Source organism: Gymnoscopelus braueri (genome assembly GCF_963280865.1).
Source record: "Gymnoscopelus braueri genome assembly, chromosome: 2".
Classification (NCBI taxonomy): domain Eukaryota; kingdom Metazoa; phylum Chordata; class Actinopteri; order Myctophiformes; family Myctophidae; genus Gymnoscopelus; species Gymnoscopelus braueri.
Genome location: NC_137604.1, coordinates 12350548 through 12369803, shown reverse-complemented (window position 1 = coordinate 12369803; position 19256 = coordinate 12350548). Strand labels below are relative to the sequence as shown.

Below are 19256 nucleotides of genomic sequence, written 5' to 3'. Positions count from 1 at the left end.
CCAAAAGGTAGCCGAGGAGGTGCCATTCATCATGCAGCGTCAACGCCGGAGCCCATGCAGATTGAAGCTATATATATTAATCTTCATGTTATCGCCACGTACCCTTGAAAGTTCGCTCTGCTGTCGTAAAGAACCATGCAGCTGTACCGTGAGTGCCATCACTTACTTAACCCATTAAGACCTGAGGCCGATTCTAAAAACGCCTCCTAAAGTTTTCTGAAAAACTTCAAATATTTATTCAAAAAATTACAACAAATGTATGTTGCTATATACTGTACATAGCAACAAGAACCCCAAAAGGGGTTCCTGTCCTGAAAGGTATAGTTACAAATAGGGGTTCCGGCCCCAAATCCCATTAAGACCTGATGCCGATTCTACAAATCAGTATCATCTCAAACGTTCAAGATTTTTCTAAATATAGCAGACGTACAAGCTCGCAGTGCGGCACTAAGTGAAGCGCTGTGAGCTTGTACATCTGTGAGCTTGTACATCTGTGAGCTTGTATATCTGTGAGCTTGTATATCAGCTATTTTTGAATAGCCAACGCAAAAATCTAAAATGACACAGATGCTTTCCCGGATTGAATGGTTTTTTACCAACATATAGGCATTAATACATACTGTACAGTGCCATATAGGGCAGTGGTTCTCCACCTTAGCATTTTCACGGACCCCTTTTTGTGTTTTTTCGTAAATTAAGGCCCTACTTGATCTACTACAGGCAGCGTCACACAAAAGTAGCAGATCGAAGCTTGTAGATCTGAATTTGAATCCTGAAAAGTAACAGTTTTGAAGACGATATGCATCAAGTCAAGTCAAATTTAAGAATTTAAGAATTTATCCTTCCTCGTGGTGTTGCTGTATCTCGCATGAAGCATTATCACATGGGAGCTTTATTGAGCTATTACATCTCTCTCTCTCAAGAAGTATACACACTTAATAGTGTGTATCATTCCTGCGGTGTCGGGAGACGATTACGATATATTTTTTTCCGTTCCCGAGGAAGGGAAGTGATGAGTGCATTGACCCACTGACCGTTTGACCCTAAACAGTAGACCGAGAAAAACCTCAGTGGACTGAAATCATTCTCCTTTGTTGCACGTGAGCAGTTTGGCACGTGGTCCCAGAAAGCTGTCCTAAAAGCAGGGGTGGTATAAGTACTCAAATCTTGTACTTAAGTAAAAGTATCAATACCGCAATGTAGAAATACTCAGTAAAAGTCAGAAATTCAAAATCTACTTGAGTAAAAGTTGGCCGAAATGTATATAGGGCTGAAGTGGTTACTGTATGTTTTGTAATAATAATCAAAATCTACAAAGTTGCCATGCTTTGTCAATGCAAATGCGTGGATTCATGGTCTTGTGCATCTTTCTTGCGAATCCACGCATTTCCATTGACAAAGCATAGCAGATTCCGCCCCATAGGTAAAATAAAAGTGCGGTGTGACCGTGCCCTTAGGGTGCGGTCACACCAAACTTTAATTCTGCCCATGAGGGTGGATTCTGCCATTGCTTTTCAAAGGGAACGGAGCGTTTCTTTTTGCGGAATGATGCGAACAACAAACCGCTCCGTTGAAAAGTATTGGGAGAATCCGCCGCATTGGCAGAATTAAAGTTTGGTGTGACCACACCCTTACAAGGTAAAAGTCCTGTATTCAACATTTTACTTGAGTGAAAGTACAAAGGTAATGGCACCAAAAAGTAGCAAAAGTTAAAGTAGCCTACTCATGCAGAATGTCCCACTTTCCCAAAAAGTTTTCAAACTTGATCAAATCTTTAAAAAACAAAAACAAGCTCACCACAATGCATCGGGATGTGATGTGTTGAGAGCTTGTAGATCTGCTATTTCTGAATAGCAGAAGTATAAAATAGGGCTTAAGTGGTTAGTGTAATAATCTGGTGTAACAGAGGTATAAAGTATTGAAAACTGGTCGGCCGGTCAGGCTGGAGGAAACACGAAAAAAAATGAAAACATGTGAAAGAGGAGAGTGAATGTATTCCCATCTGACAGCACAGAGCCATCAAGCCCGTTTTGTGCCATTTCTCAACCTCCTGTCATTGTTAAATCCCTTGAGAACAGTCCAGTAGTGCCTGTCTGGGAAGTGGGCACAGACTGTTGCATTTGAACGTTGTTTCACGGCAGAGGTGGGGGAAAGTACCCCAATTAATAAGAAAAATAAGTTACAAGTAAAAGTGCTGTATTCAAAAGTTTTGTTGAGTAAAAGTACGAAAGTATTGGCATCAAAATATACTTACAGTACAAAAGTGAAAGTTTTTTTAAATTTGGCAAACTTTTTCAAAAATAGCAGATCTACAAGCTCACAACGTGTCGCGATGTGACACGTTGTGAACTTGTAGATCAGCTATTTTCGAGTATAAAATACGGCCTAATTGCTTAATGTGTGTTATGTATTAATAATCTAAGTCTACAAAGTAACTTGTAACAAAACGTTTCTTATAATTGTTGTGGAGTATTTGCCTATAAGATGTTAGAGTAAAAGACTGAAGTGTTGAAAAATTTACATACTCAAGTACTGTATAGTAAAAGTACCTCAAAATCGTACTCAAGTACAGTACTTAGGTACATGTTCTGTACTTACTTTCCGCCACTGTTTCACAGCCAGTATATCACACGCCCCCTTTGTAACAGGAGTCAGACAGACACAATGTGTTTCTAATAAACCATACATTTCTACATCCAACAGGATGGAACAGTAATGGCTCCATTGACCCCCTGACCTTCTCACCCTATAACCTTACAGTAGACAGACATAATTCTCTCTTGAAGTATATATATGAAGTGCTTTCCAACGGCGTTGGCCTCGGAGAGATCGGTCACGCCCGAGGAGATGTGTGTCTCACGTGACAACACAAATAAACACTGTTAGTTTAACCCTTGTAAAACTAACCGTTGCTGACATTTTAGTGGTTATTTACCCTGGATGAAAACATCAAATTTGATTGTTTAATAGTCCAACATCTCATTAAAAAAAAGAATGTAGTACGATGGCACAGAGCCATGCCGAGAACAGTTATTGTTTGTTGTCAACGTCTATTCATCATCACTGACCAATTCACTGAAATCCCCTCAGAACAGCTTAGAGCTCAGTGCCGGAGCTCCCTGCTGCATTTAAACTTTTGGCAATCTATACTGCATTCTGTTGTAACAACCATCGAATTCAAGAATAGAATGATAATATAAAGCTCTGCATTGAGCTTCTCACTCAGGCTTTGATTGGTACTCGTTTGACTACTACACCTCCTTGAATGAACGTGGGTTACTGGCACATCGCCGGCAGCTCTTTGAATTCCTACACTTGGGTGATTAAGGTGCATTGCCCCGACTAAAGGGATTATGAAGTCTTGCTCTCTGCAGATTTCCCCGGCGAACATCCATGAAAAGGTATAATAATGGGTGTCACAGAGTTCTCTAAGGGTTCATGGGGAGGCAGTAGCGGAGGAGGTATAGCGGCTGCTTGGAAACCGGAAGGCTCCCAGGTCGATCCCGGGCTCCCCCAGAGTTCGTGTTGAAGTGTCCTTGAGGAAGACGCTGAACCCCTAATTGCTCCCGATGAGCAGGTTGGTGCCTTGCATGGTTTCCTCCACCATCGGTATAGTGTGGGAGAATAATAATGCACAATCATTGTGAAGCACCTTGGGCAGAGGCGCTATATAAATGCACCATGTACCATTTATTCCCAAACTTTTCAGTCTGTGACCCCCCAAAATGATAAAAACAATTGAACTCGGAACCCCCCACCCTGAAAAGCACTTGGAATTGTAGGCATTAAATCTAGTTTGACTCGGTTCCATAGATAAATATTCTGAAAATAGCAGAGCTCGTAGCTTGTAGTTCGGCTATTTTCACAATGTGTGCCTCTTTCTTACACAACATTTGAACTTTAGAAATGTGCAGATACCCTGTATACACTTATACTGTATGTTGGTTTGTTTACTGTTGAGTGAACATCTGTTTATGAAGTAGGTAGCTGATATATTGCACTTTTACTTTAGCGCTATAGGTATACTCTTAGTTGCTTGTTTTAGAAGAGTAATGCACTTAATACTTCTGGTGATTAGTAGTTTGTTCCCTTACTACTGTATGTTGAATGCACTTATTGTAAGTCGCTTTGGATAAAAGCGTCTGCTAAATCAGTGTTTATCAACCCTGGCAAACGGCCCAATTTTGGTCCGCGAGTACTGCTGAGGTGTGCCGCGCCGTTTGAAGAAAGTGTGAACCCAGCCCCTCGAGAACAATAGCGGCGATCGTCCGTCAATCGATATTGCCATCATCCGTTCACACACAGCCACGCCCGAGTCCATTCAGTGTAGCGACCATCACCCATAGGAATGCAAATATGTTGTCCTACCTGGTACTGTATAGGGGGCACAGGGTACATGCTTTGGCACTCATTATTACTACAAGATGATGAGAGCTCCAGCTATATATATATATATATATATATATATATATATATATATATATATACACACACACACACACACACACCGTATATCTAGGTGTGCCCTGGGATTTTTTGGCTATGCCAGGTGTGCCTTGGCACCAAAAAGGTTGATAAACACTGTGCTAAATGACCGTAATGTAATGAGAAAACAATGTTGCACATTAAAGCAAATCATCTGGGGACCCCCTCAAAATCATCTGTGGACCCCCTGGGGGTCCCGACCCACAGTTTGGGAACCTCTGCTCTACAGGGAGGTGTGGTCGCTGAGATTACAGTCGCTGATTGTTTGGGTTCATTTGAGTCCATGACAATCATGGACTCAAATGAACCCAAACAATCACTGGTGGAAGAAGTACTAAACGTTTGGTCATAAGTAAAAGTACTAATACCACAGTTACAAGTAAAATCCCTGCATTCAAAACCTTACTGTCAAAGTATTAGCATCAAAAAGTAACTAAAGTTAAAGTACTCTTTATGCAGAATGGCCATTTCAGAATCATTATATGTTCTTGATCATTAACCACGTATAAAGCCCTATTTTATACATTGGCTATTCCAAAAAATAGCTGATCTACAAGACTGTAGATCTGCTGTTTTGGGGATAATTCTTTTATTAAATAAATGATTTGATTAATAAAATCTAGTATCTAGTATCTATAAGATGTCAAATAAATGTAATGGAGTAAAAAGTACAATGTTTGCCTCTGAGATGTAGTGGAGTAGAAGTATAAAGTCAAAATGGTATCAAGAAATGGAAATACTCAAGTAAAGTAAAAGTACCTTGAAATTGAACTTAAGTATACGGTACTTGAGTAAAGTACTTAGTTACTTTACACCATTTGTTCTCAAAGTGGGGTCCGGGGACCCGCAGGGGTCCTTGGGGGGGGTTCCAGGGGGTCCCCAGCAAAAGCAGTTAATGTAGCATCATAATCATTTTAACCACTTTATCCATTTATACGTTGGCTATTCAAAAATAGCAGATCTACAAGCTCACAGCAAGTCACTTTGTGCCGTGCTGTGCGAAAATGTTTGGAAGCTTTTGAATTATTTTGAATTCTGTATGTTGAATTGTCTTTAACACAAATCTTCTCTTCTTGGGGTCCCTGACACAACACATTTTCAGATGGGGGGGTCTGCGACCAAATATATATATATATATTTGGTCGCAGAGTGCCACGCTATGAGCTTGTAGATCTGCTATTTTTTGAAAAATCTTTTGTACAAATCTTTGAATATATATTTTTTAAAGCGAACATTTGTAACTCAAATCTTTGCTTCTGGAGGTCCCTGGAACAAAATATTTGACAAATGTTCGCTTTAAAAAACGTATTGTCAAAAATGTGCACACATTTTCACGATTTTTCAAAAATCTACAAGCTCATAGCGCGGCACTCGGTGCCACACTATGAGCTTGTAGATCTGCTATTTTTGAATAGCCAAAGAAATCTAAAATGACACAGATGCGTTCCCGGATTGATTGGGCTAAAACGCTTAGTATGTGGACAATCAGTGTTAAACAAAGAAAAAGGGACACAGTACCTGTCTCCATCTGAGAACTTCCTAGAACAGCGGCCACTTCCAGTTTAAGAAACAAATGCACTCAGTGCTCTGGGCTGTCACTGTGTTCAGCATTATAACGTTGTTGTCGGGCAGAAACCTCTTATCTCCATATTCTAACTTTTTGTGTTTTTTTGTAAATTAACGCCCCTGTTCTTGATCATACTACAGCGTCACACAAAAGCATCAAAAGTAGCAGATCCGCAAGCTCGTTTTGAGCTTGTCGATCTGCTACTTTTGAAGCTTTTCAATTTGAATCCTGAAAATAAACAGTTTTGGACATATGAGGTTTCCACCTGTTTGCTTTTGAGGCGCGTAATGACAGCAGTTGGTCTTCTTAAAATGCTGGTTGATATTATGAAAATGTCAAAATTTGAAAAACGTACCCACGGCGTTGTGCACAATAAGGCCCTGTAATATCTTTATGAAATGAGTGCATTGCAATTATTACACAGTGGTTCACAAAAATTTAATTTCAAGGACCCCCCCCCCCCCCATAACTCTGAGAAAGTACAAATGGAACCAAATGTATGTACGGGTCCATTTTTTGCTATAACTCCTACAGATTTTGTCCAAACATCACGCTAATCGGTACACAGCATTTTTGGAACAAAATGCCTCAAATCATGAATGCAGTGTCCGAGTGCTGTGAAAGGCCTAAGAAGAAATGGCACACATTGGCCTATTATAGCGCCACCAGGAGGCGACAACAATAACCTATACCTGACCTGGCGGAGACCTGTGATCCGAGGAGCACTTTTTCTGGTTTTGTAATGTGATCATAGTTAGGATTTAAATATATATTTTTTAAATTGTATGAATACACTCACATGTGTTCATGACAGCCATAGAGTTACATAAGTTTACAGGTGTAAAAGTGTGGGTGAGGACGAAAGGGTAGAAAGAGAGAAAGAGTCACAACAAAGTCATGTAACAACAGAAGACACAATGTCAAATATACAATTATCAAAAAATAGGAATAAAATGATCGAGGTAGAAATGCTTCTAGAGAAACATTTGCAGCTGATATTGATAGAATCACAGTGTCTTGTGCAAGTGAGAGACTCATTTAGTAGATATCATTTAACCCACCATTCAATCCGGGAAGGCATCTACAAATGTCTTCTAAATCCTATCCTGCTTCTATATCAGTGGTGCGCAAACTTTTTCATGTCAAGGACCACCCAAAATTATATGTATTTGGTCACTGACCCCCATCTCAAAATATGTAGTTCCAGGGACCCCCAGAAGCAAAGATTTGAGTTAACAAATGTTCGCTTTGATTGTTTTAATATATTCATAGATTTGCACAAATTCTAGACTAGAACAACAGATCTACAAGCTCATATGAGCTTGTATATCTGCTATTTTCTAATGGCCAAAGTATAAAATAATGGTTTCCACAACTCCTCTGCTATACACATGCTCTTAACCACTTAAAACCCAAGCATCCATATTGTGGGGAAAGCTTTCGCTAAAAATGTCAGAAAACAGAAAAGTAGGGCCCTGTGGGACTCTGGTCAACCATAGGGTTTAAGTGGTTTAAAGGTTTTATGGAAACCTCTATCATGTGTTCTTATTTTATAGCATGTCTTTGCGGTGTGTGGGGAGTATAAGGCGTATATATCTTTCATTAGACCTGTTGGTTGGTAATGGTCCATTACTCACTGGGAATCCTTGTTGTATAGGGCCTTCCAAATGTTCTCCATCTTTGTTCTTCTCATTCAGTCAGTCCACTGAGTCTAGCTTCAGTCAGATAATCAGGCTAGCTTTGATTTTCTCAGAAGCAGATTGTCCCCTGAAGGATGAAGGAAACAAGAAATTAATATATTTATATATATATTATTACCCTCTCTTCACCAGAACACAGCAGGGGGTCCGCTTGCTTTGACCCATGACAGAGCACATTTTATTCTGTTCATCTTTTTTTCTTTTTTTTTTTAATCGTTGCTGTCGGGCAGAAATCTCCATATTCTAACTTTGTGGGGTTTTTTTTTGGTAAATTAATGCCCAACTTGATCAGTGTCACTCAAAAGTATAAAAAGTAGCAGATCCACAAGCTCGAAACGCGGTTCGAAGGTCAAGGGCTTGTCGATCTGCTACTTTTGATACTTTTGAATTTGAATGCTGAAAAGTAACAGTTATGGACATATGAGGTTTCCACCCGGCAGAGACAAAAAAAAATAAAAATCAGATGTTCCTTCACAATACACTGTGAACTGTGCACTTAAACTAAATCAGCGTTTCCTGTGGTTGTTTGACCACATTACAAAATACAGTTTTGACACCTAGATCAGTCAGAAGAATGTAAATAATAAAGCGGCACTATGTAACTTTGTTTTAACGTCCAATCTGTATGGTAGAGTATGTTTATAAAATATATACAATTTGGGGTGGTTGTATTTTGTCTCCCTGCTCTACTGAGACATTTAGATCGTGTCAAAGGTCATGTCTCTCCTAGACACAGATCTGACACAAATTTGGACCTGATGGTCAAGATTCAATTTATCCAAATCCAAGGTAGAAGAGGAAAGTAGATAGTGCTGCTTCAAGTACAATTTTGGGATACTTTTGTCCAGATTGCAATATTTTATGCAAGTACATGTATTGTACTAAATATTGAGGCAAATAAGAGGCAAATATTGTTTCTCCACTAAAATTATTTGAAAACTAGCTGATAAGTTACTTTGTTGATTTTAGATAATTATTATAAAACATACTTTAACTAATTAAGCCCCATACTTTGTCTATTTGAAAATAGCCATTCTGCATGTCTGCTGTTACTTTAAGTATATTTTAATGGCAGTACTTTTGTACTTTTAATTTGAAATCAGAATTATTATTTTTTACATATTGGGATTGCTACATTTACTTAAATCTCAGTACTTCTGCATCACTGGAAGGCTCTCTAAATGAACTGGTCCAAAGAGGTATCACGCCCACTAGTGGTTATGTGAAGAAATGCAGCCAAAGATCCAGATGGAAGGGCTCAGATTAACAATGAAACACATGGAACCACAGTAACAATACACTACACACGTTTACTGGTGTAGTCCACTTTACTAATGACAGAAACAGGGTCCTTTGTCCCATGTACAGTATATTCATTACTTTGGTTCATTTTTGACAAATGATGATGAGAGCATTAATGTTTAACCAGTGATGGAAGAAGTACTCAAATTTTTTTACTCAAGTAAAAGTTACAATACCCTATTGCAGCAATAGTCCATTACGGACAAGTTCGGTATTAAAATTTTACTTGAGTAAAAGTACAAAATTATTGGCACGAAGTACTCATTGTGCAGCAGTTCCCATTTCACAAGTTTTCAAATGCATAAAATGCATAAAGATCCTTTGAAAATAGCCAATCTACAAGCTCACAGTGACCTGTTGTGAGCTTGTAGATCGGCTATTTTCAAATTGCCAAAGTAGGCCTTTATATATAGCTCTGGAGTGGTTTTGTTGTAATAATAAAAATCTACAAAGTAACTAGTAACTAAAGTTTTCAAATAATTGTAATGGAGTAAAAGTACAATATTTGCCTTTGAGATGTAGTGGAGTAGAAGTAAAATTACTGAAAAGTACTCCAGTAAAGGAAAAATACCTCAAAATTGTACTTAAGTAACAGTACTTGAGTAAATGTACTTAGTTACTTTCCACCACTGTGTAGGACGCAATAATGAGGAAAGTCATGACACCACATTATTTGTGAAGAGTCATGATAGATGACTCATGCTGTTCTATTTTCACCTTCCGTGATCAGACACTCTGTCTGGAAATATTTTGATGCACTTAATTAAGTACATGATGGCCATGTATTCATTTCTATCATTAATTATGTGAATTATTAGGCTACACAACCTGGCTCGGCTGCTTTAACCAGGAGAAATAGCAAAAAAATCATATTTCTCACTTTCTTCTTGTTTACAAGTATTTTATTAGCCTATATGAACTCAGTGTCCACATAAAAATTATCATAATGTTTTTTTTCCATATGCTATTTAGGCTACTGTATATGTGCACTTTATCATTTATATAATTTATTTGTTATATTCATAATCACAATAAAGAATATCAACTCTGTTATTGCAATGCCATACACACAAACATGATGAGTAAGAGTAAATCTACGATAAAAAGTGCGTGGTATGCTTGTGTGGTAGTGTGTGTGCGTGCCAATTGACTCAAAGTCAAAAGTCACATACAGATGTGAGTCACCAGTGTACAGTAGCAATCAAACAGTATCAAATAATAACAAATAACAAAAACACTAATGCCGTGCTCATAAAACAATGTATACAATTTTCAATACAGTATATTTACTGTATAGGAAGGCATAATAGAGTCATTTCTATTCAATAAAAAAGAAAAAGAAATTGACATGAATGATCTTGAGACAGATTTATACTTTGTTGCATCATCTGTATGGTAGAGTATGTTAATACAATATAACTATATAATATAAACAATTGGAGCTTTTTATTTTGTCTCCCCTCTCTTCTATTGAGACATTTAGATCGTGTCAAAGGTCATGTTTCACCGAGACACAGGATCTGACACGAATTTTCACCTGAAGGTCCAAGATTCAATTTATCCCCTGAGCAAGCAGGCCGGCTGTCAATGGTAAAAAATTTCAGCACTTGCGCAGGAAACCGGGTTCAAATCCGGGGGCAAAAGAGGAAAGTTACATAGTGCAGCTTTAAAGGTACAATATATTTCTTTCTTTCTTTTGGTATTTTCATGCTTTATTCAGCTACAGTGAGAGAGAGAGACAGGAAAGAAGGAGAGAGAAATGGGGAAGGACATGCAGCATAAGAGCCACGGGGTCGGATTCTAACCCGGGGCCGGCTGCACAAGTACTAAGCCTTAACCCATGACCTGAAGAAGCATCTGTGTCACTTTTTCATTTGAGCTAAAAAGCACTATTTTACACTTTGGCTATTCAAAAATAGCAGATCTACAAGCTCATAGCGCGGCACCGAGTGCCGCGCTACGAGCTTGTAGATCTGCTATTTTTGAAACGTCGAGAAAATGAGTGTAAATTAATATATTTATATTCTTTTAAAGCGAACATTTTAAACTCAAATCTTTGCATCTGGGGGTCCCTGGAACAAAACATTTTGAGATGGGGGTCCGTGGCCAAATACATATCATTGTGGGGGTCCTTGACATGAAAAAGTTTGGGAACCACTGATATAGAAACATAAGTTTTTTCAAAAAACAGTGAGGATTTTTGTAGAATCGGCCTCAGGTCTTAATGGGTTAATGGCATGTGCTCAGTGGTTCTCAACCTATATTCTGGATCAGGGCCCACTTGAAAAATCCCGAAAGTGTTCGCGGCGGGCCCACCCATCTGACCACTGAACACGGCAGCCTGGGTGCATTTCTTAGAGCATGTTTATTTGAACGGTCAATCAATCGATTGTGTTCCGCCTTATTGGATTAATTGAACTATGGTAGATATACCTTATAAGTTCCTATTCATCTGTATCACAATGACAACTCATTTTCTTCAAGGTTTAAAGAAAAGAAATGCCATGACGTTTAGTTGTTCATTAATTCTATTAATATTAATATTTTATTATCATTAAAATCTTAGTGTTTTGCCAATTACTTACTTGTGGGGCCCCACTTGCTTTATCTTCACAGCCCTGTTTTCTCCCATTTTCCCATGGACCACCTGCAATTATGCCACGTACCACAAGTGATCCGTGGACCACAGGTTGAGAAACACTGCACTAAAGGACATTTGAGGCCAGCATCCGGTACAATCTATGTGTTCAATCCTCTATACAGTAGTTACATGATGTACTTTCTATAACCTGTTCTCTCTGTGCTTACACGCACTATGTTTCACCCAGATTGTACTACATTGTAATACATTGATTGATTCATTGACGTTTGTATTGTCAAATTAAATGCATATACATGAACATAATAATTATATTTGTACTGTCAAAAGGATAAAACACAGAAAAGCTTATTTCTATTGCAGTGTGTGTGTGTGTGTGTGTGTGTGTGTGTGTGTGTGTGTGTGTGTGTGTGTGTGTGCGTGCGCGCGTGTGTGTGTGTGTGTGTGTGTGTGTGTGTGTGTGTGTGTGTGTGTGTGTGTGTGTGTGTGTGTGTGTGTGTGTGTGTGTGTGTGTGTGTGTGTGTGTGTGTGTGTGAACTAAAGTGAGTGCATTAATTGTGTTAGCAGAGACATACAGAGAAATGAAATAGTAATAATAAATACATTCATACAATTTCAATACACTAGACAAGTAAAGTTGCAATAATACCTTAACAAAAATAAATACTGTAAAAGTAACCTGTTATGTCTGGCTGCTATTCAGCTATTGACAATTTAACAATGGAGTTGATCGACTTAAGGTTTGCAGCTATGACCCATTCCACATAACTGCTGCAGAGCATAAAAATGAGTCCTATACGGTACCCATACATGTACATTTCATATTTTGCACAACAAGACTGAGGAACACAGTATATTTGACCTGTTTGTACCGTATATTTGGGAAATGATCCCGAAACAGGGACATTTGACTCATCATAACTTTGTGAGTCAGACGGTGTGTGTGTGTGTGTGTGTGTGTGTGTGTGTGTTGTTTACACATGCAGTCCTTATCAGACATCAGAGCGAGGACCTTGCTCAGATAAATATACGGCAGGGGTCTGTCATCTCCTCATTCTCCATAAAGCACCACAGCGGGTGGCACCTGACACAACCATGGCTCCCACACTACACAGAGCGGCGGGACTTCTCTTGCTGCTGTCCCTCTCGTCCGTTGTTGTAAGTGATCTTAGACCCATTAAAACCGGGAAAGCATCTGTGTCATTGTAGATTTGAGCTATTTGTATATATATAGCAAGTTTTTCAGATAACTCTTAGGATTTAGAACAGTGGATTAGAAGAGTGGTGCTCAAAAATAGCAGATGTACAAGCTCGCAGCGCGGTCCGAAGCGACGCGCTGTGAGCTTGTATTTTTTTTTTCTTTGGAAAGTGTTTTGACCATTTTGATTTTTTTTTAACAAAAATGTTCACTATCACGATTATCTCAAGCTTTCGCTTCGATTACGATTAATGAATGAAAAATGTATCATAGTCAACAGATCTACTTGCTATTTCCTTACGCCACCATTGTACAAGCAAGTCTAACACAGTGTTATACCTGATTCTCGATTATTCGATTGACCTACATGAGCAAGATTAAGTCGGTCGGTTATCGGTTTAGATATATATTTTTTAGGTTAATTGCCCAGCCCTATTCGAGATATATTTTATAGCAGGTGTTCTTTGTGATGCGAAGCGTTTTACAAGCGACAGGAACCTAAACTGTTTCTCTCCCACAGGAAATGAGAAGTGAACCCGTGATACTGACGAGAGGAGATGGGGATAGAGGACGCAATGCGGCTGAATGCGCGCCAGACGAGAAATTTGTAAGAATATTTTGATATTATAAACAGTATGTTATATATATTTGTTGACTATTATGTTTGAACACACTTTTCTTTATTATATTATCATTTCCAAAAGGGGAAAAAAAACGGTCATTAGCTGATTACTTCATCACTATTATTTCTAAAAGAGTCAAGTGGAATTGTTATAGGCAATTATGGATCTACATAATGATGTGACATCAGTCATTATTTTATAATGGGTATCTTTTTATGAATGCATAATGCTTAAACACAATATCTCTCTCTGTATTCAGGGAGAGTTTTGCCCCACGACATGCGGCATAGCGAACTACCTGTTCAGGTATCAGCCGTCGGTAGACCGTGACCTGGAGGCGATGCTAGACGAGCTGGACAGAATCGCCAATCTGACACAGGAGGCGGAGGAGAAGGTGGTTTATATGAATAAACCACCTTCAGCCCAGAAGAGCGGAGGAGGTGAACACGATCAAAACAGAAATAGTTTTTGGACAGTTTTTACAGTTTATTACAGTTGAATAGTGTGAGCCACAGTGGTGGAAAAAGTACTAAATTTTTTTTACTTAAGTAAAAGTGTCAACACTGCAATGTAGAAACACTCTGTTAGTCAGATGATACAAATGTACTTGAGTAAAAGTATATATACTCTTAAAGTACCAAAAGTAAAAGTAGCAAAGTAGCAAAAGCTATTTTCAAATAGCCAAAGTATATCGGGCTGAAGTGGTTAATGTATGTTTTGTAATAATAATCCAAATCTACAAAATAACTACAGTACAACTGCACTAATGTTTTCCAATAATTGTAGTGGAGTAAAAAGTACAATATTTTCCTCTGAGATGTAGTGGAGTTGAAGTAAAAGTATTAAAAATTGGAAATACTCCAATAATGTAAAAATGCCTCAAAAGTGTTCTTAAATACAGTACTTGAGTACATGTACTTAGCTACTTTCCACCACTGGTGAACCATAAGTGTGAGTCCACTGTACGTGTGCTGAAGCAGATTGTTGCTATTATGTCTTCCAGACGTTTACATCAAACGCTCGTCCAGCATGTTAGAAGACGTCCTTCGCTATGAGAAGACAGTCATCACTCAGGAACAGCAAATGTAGTAAGTTCTCCAACACTGAAATTGAGCCCTGATCTTCTGTACTTCAAAATACAGAAGAATAAGTCAGAACAATAGTAGCCTCGATCTCCAGGCTTTTATTTTTTTACGGTAGGTCGCATCACAACCCCTCAACACACTGCTGTCATTAAATTGGGATTAGATTTGACTAGAATATCCCTCTAAAGTTGTACTCTTACATGGCAAAGTAGCTACATACAGTATACTGACTGACCATTTTGATATGAATACGTCCTGTCAAACAATCCATATCCAGTTATGTTCTCTATAAAGTGGTGAAAAAATGTAAAAAGAAAACTTCAATGGAATCTCCTACTGATTGTGACATAATAGCATAACTATACTCTGGGATAGTAGTTGTCAGTTGACAATGTGACTTAATGTATCTGAGAATGTACTACTAGGCTACTTGCAATTCATTCATTATTTCTTTTTACTGACTATCACCACAGTATTTAAACGTTTAGTTTTTTGTTTTGTTTGTTGTAACCAGTGAACTTCAGAATCAGATTACGACCAATGAGAGGCGGATGGCCGACCTCCAGCAGATGGGCCTGCAGTTGGAGCAGAGATGTGACGAGCCATGCAAGGACTCTGTGGAGATCCAGCCCACCACGGGAACGGGTAAATAAACAGCATTTAAAGAAGAGTTGACCCACAGGCCGTCCCGGGTTCACCAGGGGTTTCTCAACCCCGCTCGTCAGGCCCAGCGTTTTGTCCTTGTTGATTTAAGTTCAGACACAAATCAATAGCAGTCATGGGTACACTGAGTGGGCTGATAGTACTGCTGCTGTGTAGAAGACGGTCTACAGTAGACCTGCCGTGAAAATAATTTTAGTTTATTTGCATTTAAATTACAGCAAACATGATGGAATTATTCTTTGTGATCAAATTTATGTGCAGATAGATAGATAGATAGAAATATAGATTAATGTGCAACATTGTTTTCTCACTCATCAGTAAACAAACCAACATACAGTATACAGTATAAGTGTATACAGGGTATTTGCACATTTCTAAAGATGCAATTTATGGACTTTTAAGACCTTTTTTAAACCAAATTGGCCAAATTGTCAAATATTACATAAGACATAGGCAAACATTGTGAAAATAGCCAATCTACAAGCTCACAACGTATAGTAGTTTGGCTATTTTCACAATGTTTATCTGTGAAACCGAGTCAAACTAAATGAATGTAATGCCTACAATTAAGGTATAACAATTGTTTTTAAGCCACGCCTTAAAATGTATATTGTGTGCAACAGCATTAATTTGATCTGCATATGAATGTATTGTTCCTCAGACTGTCAGGACATTGCCAACAAAGGAGCCACCAGCAGTGGGTTGTATTACGTGAAGCCCAGTAGAGACATGGAACAGTTCCTGGTCTACTGTGAGATCGACAACTTTGGACGTGGTTTCACTGTCCTGCAGAGGGTAGGAAACACTTCCTGTATAACAATGCTACTCTGTGTATGCATGCAGTGTATTTTCAATCACTTAAACCCTGTACTTTGTTGACCGGTGTCCCCCAAGGGTCTTTCTATACTTGGCAACGTCCTTTTTTCTCTCTACACCAAATCTTCTTCACCAATAATACGTGATGCAAGCTACATACATAATGAGCTATTTTTAACCGAATGTAAGCCCCCAGAAGAGGGATGCTAGGGTTCAGTTAACAATGACTGTGTGTGTGTGTGTGTGTGTGTGTGTGTGTGTGTGTGTGTGTGTGTGTGTGTGTGTGTGTGTGTGTGTGTGTGTGTGTGTGTGTGTGTGTGTGTGTGTGTGTGTGTGTGCGTGTGCGCGTGCGCGTGATCCAATCCTATTACTTTGTGGGTATCACATTTAATGAGGCAAAACTGCACTTCCTGTTTGTAGCACTAGATAGATTGCTTATAAACATGACTTTAACCAGGACATGTTATCTGGAAGATTCACTGACCACTGTAATGATGCTTCTAAAAATAGAAGAACGGAGTAGATGGATTAGATCCACTCTTCATCTTACTTTGACTTGCCGGCTGTGTCTTTGAAGGCTAAAAGCCAAGACAGAAATATTGGTATGAGATTGAATGAATAATAAGCAATGCCATAACTGTAGGCGACGTTGCCCTTTATTTTTCCTATGCCTCTTTTATGTTTTACTTCTTCTATTTAATTCCTTCCTTTCTTTCTTCTTTTTAAATTGAATTGCTGTTGTGTATAAAGTGTGCTAAACAACCTGCAGAGAGAGCACTAGATAAATGCAGGTGCATACAGTAGGTCTTACAACTAGAACACATGGTGACAGTATATAGAAGACCTGCCCACTGTTGAAAATGTGCATGAAGATACATCCTGAAGCATGTGCACAAGTGGCTATTATAAACCGTGATGGGTGGTCATATGATACAACATCTGTCTTTTTTTAATCACTTTCTTCTGGACACTAATCACTTAAACGTAGTTATTAGTAAACATAGTGGACCAGGGCCGGTGGTCTTTGAAGAACTGAGCCTTTTGAACATTGTGTGTGTCTCTCTCTCTCTGTCTCATGTTCACAGAGACGCGATGGAAGCGTGGACTTCCATAAGAACTGGATTCAGTACAAGGAGGGCTTCGGCTACCTCTCCCCCGACGACACCACAGAGTTCTGGCTCGGAAATGAGAAGGTCCACCAGCTCACTGCCCACTCTAACATCCCCACCGTGCTGAGGATCGAGCTGGTCGACTGGGATGGCAACAAAAAGTATGTAACCCACAAAATACAACACCATCCCATCAGTGGTTCCCAAACGGTGTGGCGTGAGGCAAGTCCAGAACTTTGTGCATCGATTTTGTGTCAACCACACGTTATTATGGCAACATATCGTTGCTGTCGGGCAGAAACTGTTTTTTCGTAAATTAATGCCCTACTTGATCATACTACAGCGTCACACAAAAGCATCAAAAGTAGCAGATCGACAAGCTCGAAACGCGGCACGAAACGCGGAGTGTTTTGACCTCGTAGATCTGCTACTATTGCTGTTTTTGAATTTGAATGCTGAAAAGTAAGATTTGGACATATGAGGTCTCCACCCCGACAGAGACGATATACAATAATAATAATAATAATAATAAACTTTATTTGTATAGCACCTTTCATGACATGAAATGCAGCTCAAAGTGCTTTACAGAGCAAGGATACAATTACAGTTAGAACCAATAGGGGTGGGACGATATGGGTACCTCACGATACGATATATATCACGATATTAGGCCCACGATAACAATATATATCACGATATTCGACGATGTTCGATATATTGCGATATCACGATATTCGATATATATTGCAAGAAATTTCACCAACGATATATCACGATATCTGAAAATATCGATATATTGCGATATCACGATATATTGCATGAAAATTCACCAACGATATATCACGATAGTCCTTGTATTCAATTCATAAACACATAAAATAGCACCAAACAGTTCAAAATCATCATTACACAAATACAGAGTAGGAAAAACAACGTATCAAAAAAAATCAATAAAAAAGAAATCATTTTTTTATTTATTTTTAATATCGATATTTTTCGGCTGGATATCGATTATTTATCGCGGGAGAAAGTATCGCGATATATCGATATATCGTCCCACCCCTAATTTACAACTATACAATTTTTGTTTTTATTTTTTAATTAGCTATATCAGGACTGCAGTATGTGCGCACTCATTTCCCAATACAGAGGCAAATTCTATACCATGTACAAAGATGTTTTAACCCCTTCAACCTGGTATCACTATTTTGGGCATGTTATATGGGCAACATATTTTTGAGCGGTGTAGCCGCTCCTATAAGTAGGGTTGGGAATTCGTCTTTCCCTGTACTGTGATTGGCTGACTCTATTCACACCCTTTTCGCCGTACCGTGATTGGCTGACTCTATTCAGATCCTTTGCTTTGATTGGCTAGCGAGACGCATGATGAAATAATAACCTATAAATAGCACCACGCACTTCCAAAAAAAAATGGAAAATTGAAGTGAGCTTCCATCACTGTGATGATCACTGTTGTTTCTAAATAACACCGCTCACTTCACACTGGGTGTGATTTTTTTATATTTACTTATTTAAAAGATTTCTCACAAAGTTTTCAACAACAGCTAAATAATATATACTGTATAAGCTCACCACACGTCACAATACAGGTTGTGCCTTGAGATTTTGACTTGCTCAATGGTGTGCCTTTGGCACAAAGAGTTTGAAAAGCACTGCATCAGATTCCAGGTTATGCAAGAGGAGAGCAAAGGCCAATGAGACAAGGCAAACATACCCCTGTCAGGGTTCATTGTGGGCTAACTTGTAAAACAGACATATTGACTTGGCTAAAAGTTAAGCTTGTGTGCCAGATCTGGCCGTCTGAGTGGAGCAGGAGCAGAGTACCTGCCCAGCCCACCACCGTGGAGTCTGGGGTTGGATTCCTCCATCTCTTACTGAGATGTATTGTAAAGTTCCTCCACGGTGCCTCCGGTTTGGCCGGGCCGGGAGATCGGGCAACACAAATGGTTTGTGGGTTTTGAAGTCGGCAGGGAAGGGGGTTATCTGCCGCACTAGTGACCCCTATAGGGCATAGCAGTGGCGGCCATTTTCTGGTTCCACTTCAAAATAGTCAATGCATTTTTCCCATTGACATTTCAAAAAATATTT

At 39.0% G+C, this 19256-nt stretch overlaps 1 protein-coding gene across 1 annotated transcript in view; it reads left to right on the top strand.

Annotated features, from left to right (window-relative positions):
* Window positions 1–12708: 12708 nt before the first annotated feature.
* The window catches only part of fgg (fibrinogen gamma chain), a 9560-nt gene continuing 3012 nt past the window's right edge, over window positions 12709–19256 (top strand). Inside the window, exons 1-7 of the mRNA XM_080447220.1 lie at window positions 12709–12811; window positions 13372–13458; window positions 13734–13914; window positions 14478–14562; window positions 15074–15204; window positions 15884–16017; window positions 17124–17308. Coding sequence (XP_080303346.1) covers window positions 12749–12811; window positions 13372–13458; window positions 13734–13914; window positions 14478–14562; window positions 15074–15204; window positions 15884–16017; window positions 17124–17308 — 866 coding nt within the window. The 5' untranslated portion in view covers window positions 12709–12748. The remainder of the gene's footprint in view (window positions 12812–13371; window positions 13459–13733; window positions 13915–14477; window positions 14563–15073; window positions 15205–15883; window positions 16018–17123; window positions 17309–19256) is intronic.